At 37.3% G+C, this 6,289-nt stretch overlaps 1 protein-coding gene across 1 annotated transcript; it reads right to left on the bottom strand.

Annotated features, from left to right (window-relative positions):
- Positions 1 to 2,698: 2,698 nt before the first annotated feature.
- Positions 2,699 to 3,253, bottom strand: LOC143581261 (uncharacterized). Its single transcript, XM_077064085.1, has one exon. It carries the CDS (start codon positions 3,251 to 3,253, stop codon positions 2,699 to 2,701), a length of 555 nt encoding a protein of 184 aa, XP_076920200.1.
- Positions 3,254 to 6,289: the final 3,036 nt, after the last annotated feature.

The following is a 6,289-nucleotide window of genomic DNA, read 5'->3' as shown; positions in this document are numbered from 1 at the left end:
GTCCATTGCTCCTCGGTATACTTCCGTTGCTGGCTAAAGTGTTGGCTAAACTTCTGTTGGAAGTCTGCCCAGTCGTAGATGTGGTTGACCGGTAGACGATCAAACCAAGCTCTAGCAGCCCCAACAAGCGTCATTTGGAACATGTAGCACCACGTGGGTTCCGTCCAATTGCTGACGGTTGCCCCCGCTATGAACCTGTTCAAATGATCGTCTGGATCAGATAAACCGTCATATGTGCCTATGTTAGGCATTTGTTTGGCACTCTTTGGGGCGATTGCTTCCGCAATGTCCCTTGCAAACTTGGACGTTCCTGCATTTGCAACGTTTGGTCTGAACGTTTTGGAGAAGTCTCGTGGACTTCCACCTGTGCTTTTTGGTTTGAAGGCTTGTCCAAAATGCCTTTTCAGTTGGGATTCCGTTTCCTTACGCTTCCCTTTTGCCCTATGGCGAGGGTTCGCGTCGGAGTCGGATTCCTCCGAGTCATCCTCCCAGTATTCGAATTCGTCGGCCTGTTGCACGGAACGCAAGCGTTCGTCCAACTCAGCCTGGAATTCCTTTTGTCGTGCCTCCGCCCATGCCTTAACTTCATCGAGAGTCTGGCGGGGGAGTCTTCATTTCTCAAACTGGGTATCGGTGGATCCCAGTAGGCGATCATTTACTGCACTTGCCCCAGCTTTGGTAAGTGGGGTAGTGTTCGTAAAATTTACTTCACTTGCCCCGGCTTCGGTAGCCGGGGTAGTGTTCGTAAAAACTGTGTTGCCGGTATTCCCCCCAGTAGCTGGGGTTGTGGTTACCGGAATTTCTCTAACCATCTTTGTAGAAGTTTGAAAAAACTGGAGAAAAATAAAGTTCTAGCTTTATGCACGGATGGCGCCAATGAAGAAACACTAACCGAACCCCGGACAGATTACTGGTAACCTGGGGGTTCGGTTAGTGTTTCTTCATCGACGATGAGGTTTTAGTGTTTCAAAAAGAAAGTTGGATGATGCCATATAAAGTTTGTATGAATGATTCTTTACATTAACTATACATGAGCATATATACAACTTTGTTTTCTAATACATGTTACTGTAAGAAAGGAAAATAATAATAATAACAAAATATATTCTACTTATAATTACAATTTTAACTTAGAACATTTGAGAAAGAAGATAATTGCCTAATATTATAGTCCCCCTAGGCTTTTTCTAAACACAATGTCGTCTTCACTGAGGGACTATCAATCAACCAACATTATAATTATTTACTTTATTGCATTAGAACTATCCTTTGGATCAGACTGTACGTGATTGTTTTTGTCGCTAAAAGGTTAAATTTCTAGTAGTGAAATACATTAATTTAAACGGATGGAGTAGACGACGACTAATGATACAGACCCAACCCATGAAGGCCCGACAGTAGTGAAGCCACGTTCCAAGTCCCATGTTTAATTTATTTAATTTAATTGCAATGTTTTAAAAACCGGTTTTTTACTCATACTGGATGGGCTAAAAAATACCGGTTGAACCGGGTTATATCGGGAGGTTCAACCGGTTGAATAATTTACCTTATAATTTCCTATAAATATAACTTTAACTCCAAAAATAACCTAAAAGTAAATGATTTCATAAAAAAAATAATCTAAAAGTTAATCCATATTAAAAAAATAATACAAAAGTACTCAATTTAAAAAAACAGTCATAAAGTTTACACGTTTGAATATTAATTGTTGGGTTAAAAGTAATTTTGATAAAATATGACCCGTAAATATAAAAAATTTCTTGGACATAAAACCGGTTTGCCGGTAAAAACCGGTATTTTAGAAAAAACCGCCGGTACGATGTTCTAGCAAACCGGCCAAAAATACCGGACTCAAAATATCGGCCTACTGTGCGAAATCCTTGAACCGGTTTTTAAAACGCTGGTTTTATGTGTTTCAACTTCCCACGTCTGCATGTATCATCCCATTGTATTAGCTTCCCTGAATTGTATTTAAATGGCATTTAGTGAATGAAAAGGTCATTATCTTGAAAGATTATTCATCTCGATATCAACTAACCCTACCATTTTCACGTTTCTTTTGAATTCAATACTATAAAGCGTTTAAATTCAATGAGGAAATCATTTAAATTTGTCTACACAATGCACACATATAGATGATCATAACTATTTGTACACGGTCATTAATTCAACGAATTGTTACAAATAACCAAATATCTCGTCCAAATTAAAGCATATATGAGCACGCTACATTCTTATGAACACGTCAACACCATCACGGTCTTAAAAACTGTTACAAAAGCAATTAATAGATATTGTGAAACATTATTAGCATGACCACAAATATATAAATACGATCTTAAGATGATCCTCACGCAAAAAAAAAAAGTGTGTTTATCCTTTTACTTTTAAACTAACTTAAAGAATTGATTAATTAGTTCCATACCAAAAAGAAAAAAAGCTAAGTTAATTAATACATTATTATAGGTGCATTATAAAGTTTATATTGGTTACATTTCGCAACCAAAATCCAAAATATTTTCACATACATAGAATAATACAATAAACAATTGAAAGAATAATAAAGAATTGACGGATTCATCAAAAACATGCCATTAATTCATTCTTGCTTATATCCTCCTCTTTCTATTTCCACTCCAACCCAATGATTCTATAAGGAGAATACCTAATCTTGTTAGCTTCCGAAATGGTATCAAGATTAGTTGACCATGCTTGATCCTTTAGATCTAACCAACTGCTCATACTCCTTTTGTAACTCAGGGGTACTACACAAAGAACTAGTAGCCAGATGAATAGTTGTAGCATCATTTTCTTGATTATAACCATGGCCGCATCTACAACTAAGATGCCTTGCCATAAAGTCAGGATTCACCTTGATCAAAACACTCCCATTTGATCTGTTTATGTACTCTAGAGGGCACTCCTTGAGATGATCAGCTGGCGTACGCGAATGCATAAGCGAAACAAAGGAAGATATTGAAGAAACTGAGAGGATCTCAGCAGAGAAGATATCTAGTGGGAGAACGAAATAGGTTTTACCGGGCAAGAGCCGGTCATCAATGGCTAAAGCCGGAATGGTGTGGCCGATAAAGAAGCGATCAGAGTCGCAAACCATGCACTCCGGGAACTCAAACATGATCTCTCCAGCTAATCGTCTTCTCCCAGTTATGGTTTTCGTGTTCCCGTCCCAATAAATAACTTTCACAAACGACCCTTTGTTTGTCATGCAACTAGCACATATTAGATTGCCCATATTATGAATTTTTCAACTTTTTTGTAATTTGTTTAGTGGTTTAGGTAAGCAAAATGTTAGAGCAAAAGCAAGATATGTTGGGGTTGGATATATATATAGAACGGGTGCTTGACTTTAGCATCAATTAGGATTTCGGTGGTCAAATAAAGCCGCCTTTAAACTTACTTAAATTATAATAAAGCCTTTTGGTTATCCACGTTATAATAAGAGTTGGTATATCTTTCAGATTTTCTATTTTATATTCAATGAATAAACGTCTCTAGCGTAAAGGTTTGGATCATAGATAAAATCAACTTATTCCCACCATACACTCACAAGTTGGCAACAACCATTAATTTTTGCATCCTGTGACTTTCTTATGATATATGCCTTTCCATTGGTGAGTTGCTTAAAAGACTAGGATCTTAAAATCCACATCATTTACAAATTTGTTTTAAATTTATATGTAAGTACATGAATGCAGTACTGCATTGAGTTCCTCATTTACGAAAACTTTTATATGGGTCTCCCCTCCCTAATCACATCCGTGTTTTTGTTCAAGTTTCGTCACTGAACATACCTATACATTCCCTACCGATCAAGGTCCTTCAATGACTTCAGTCAAAGTAAGATCATCAGTGAAGACGTGCTAAATCTATCAACGTATATATTTCACCAATGGATCAGTTACATCTTTATCAACGTTGAATCAACGACAAATATTTCACCCACAGATTTGTGTGAGTGCTCTCCATCAAATAACTATTCCCTTATAAATAACTAACGTCGCAAAATAAATTAAAAGATATTGTAAAATGCAAACAAAAATATCATTTCAATCAAATTATGTAATAATACACAACATATATATCTTCAATAAAAGCTAAACTATCTAAGCTAGGCATCGACGACAAGAGGGGTATAGGTCTAAAAAATTCTCAGGTGCATGTTTTCGTTCACCTTTCAACCTCAAATGCTTCTACAACTTTCAACCCGTTGCCTCCTGCTCCCTCTCCTGCTGACTACTCGACATCTTCGACAATTGTTTTTTAATAGAGTAATCGACGACGTCAAACAAACGATTAATAAGCTGTGAACGATAAATTTATTATGGGGAACAGATATAATAACGTGCAAAGTCTGAAAAAGCTTGTTTATAACTTTATATTATTATTATTATTATTGTTATTATTAGGTATAGCATGAAATAAGAAAAGATTAAAAACAATCACCCGTTGGTTATTATAATTAATGAATATAAATGGTTTGTAGGGTGTTAATGTGTGATTAGTTAAGAGGGAGAGAATAATGATCACGAATAAGAATGTATATTTGAAAAAAAAAAAGAAAAAAGAAATTAATTATAGGATCGTGTAACATCCCGAAATTTCAAAGTGATATTAATTATATTACTTACTAATAGAGGGAAAGTTTACTCGGGTTATCAGGAAATAAATAAAAGAGTAGGAGTTGGTATGGGTCGGGCTAGTGTCGGGTAATGGATGTTGGTTATGGATTTGGATTAATGAGAATGGGATTTCAGGGATATAAATACCCCCAAAATCCCAACCATTTTCATTTTCACCAAACTTCCTAAACACACTCAAAACACACACATTCTAACCGATCAAGATTCGAAGCCGAGACCCGAGATTTTGTTGATAGATCTGAGTTGGTAAGGTAAGAACAAATCCAACAAAGCTAATATTACTGAAAATGGTTAGGATTGGATGGGTTAACCGGACCCGAAACCCAAACTGCCCAAATCGGACCCCTAAAACGTCGATTTTAGGCCGATTTGATGGTTGGGTTTTGTAGGCGCCGATCATACGATTCCGTGGGTACCAAAATCGAGTTATTTGGCTAAGAAACGAAGGAGTTATGGGCAAACAGATCTGCAGCGCGATAACTTCGCCTGCAAGATTAAGTTCGCCTGATGAACTTCGCCTTCAAGCATAACTTCGCCTACGGCCAAGTTCGCCTAAGGATAACTTCGCCTGAAGCCAAGTTCGCCTAAGGTTTAACTTCGCCTGAAGCCAAGTTCGCCTAAGGTTTAACTTCGCCTGAAGCCAAGTTCGCCTAAGGTTTAACTTCGCCTGAAGCCAAGTTCGCCTAAGGTTTAACTTCGCCTGAAGCCAAGTTCGCCTAAGGTTTAACTTCGCCTGAAGCCAAGTTCGCCTAAGGTTTAACTTCGCCGAAGCTAAGTTCGCCCGAGGGTTAACTTCGCCTAAAGCCAAGTTTGATTAGAAAATAAATTATGAAGCGATAAGTTAAAGTAAGCTAATACTAGGCCACCAGATTAGATCAGGCGAGTATTGATACGTGTAACTTGTACAGTCAGCCGAGCTCAAATAGAGAAGGGATTTACAGCTATCAGAAAAAGAAGCAAAGTTCATGTGAGTTTCTAGCCCCATTTATGTGTTATGTTTTCGGGGCTGTGTGCATACTCAATATGTTTGTTAATACGCTTATCCTAAGAGATAAGTGTATGCCTTATGTGAATGATATGATATGTATGAATGATTGCTTGATGGTACGTGAACGATCTTCGGATATTGCACGTACTGTCAGGTTGTAACGTTATAAATATGGTAAGTATGATATGTATGAATGATTGCTTGATGGTACGTGAACGATCTTCGGATATTGCACGTACTGTCAGGTTGTAACGTTATAAATATGGTAAGTATGATATGTATGAATGATTGCTTGATGGTACGTGAACGATCTTCGGATATTGCACGTACTGTCAGGTTGTAACGTTATAAATATGGTAAGTATGATATGTATGTTTATGTGTATGAACGTAATAAAGTTAACAAAAGAAGGAAATGAAGGTTGTATGGTTGTATGGTTACGAAAAGGGTACCGAGCCCTAATAATACTCGAGGTATGATGTATGGTTGTATGGTAACGAAGAGGGAATCGAACCCTACTAATATTCGAAAACAAGGGACCAGACCCTTATAATATCTGTGATGTTAGGGACCAGACCCTTATAATATCTGTGATGTTAGGGACCAGACCCTTATAATATCTGTGATGTTAGGGACCAGA

The sequence above is a fragment of the Bidens hawaiensis genome, unplaced genomic scaffold (genome assembly GCF_021521415.1).
Source record: "Bidens hawaiensis isolate Kalapana, Puna unplaced genomic scaffold, B.hawaiensis_p1.1 tig00030840_1, whole genome shotgun sequence".
NCBI lineage: Eukaryota > Viridiplantae > Streptophyta > Magnoliopsida > Asterales > Asteraceae > Bidens > Bidens hawaiensis.
The sequence above is the reverse complement of the archived record's forward strand: the minus strand, read 5'-3'. Positions and strand labels throughout refer to the sequence as shown.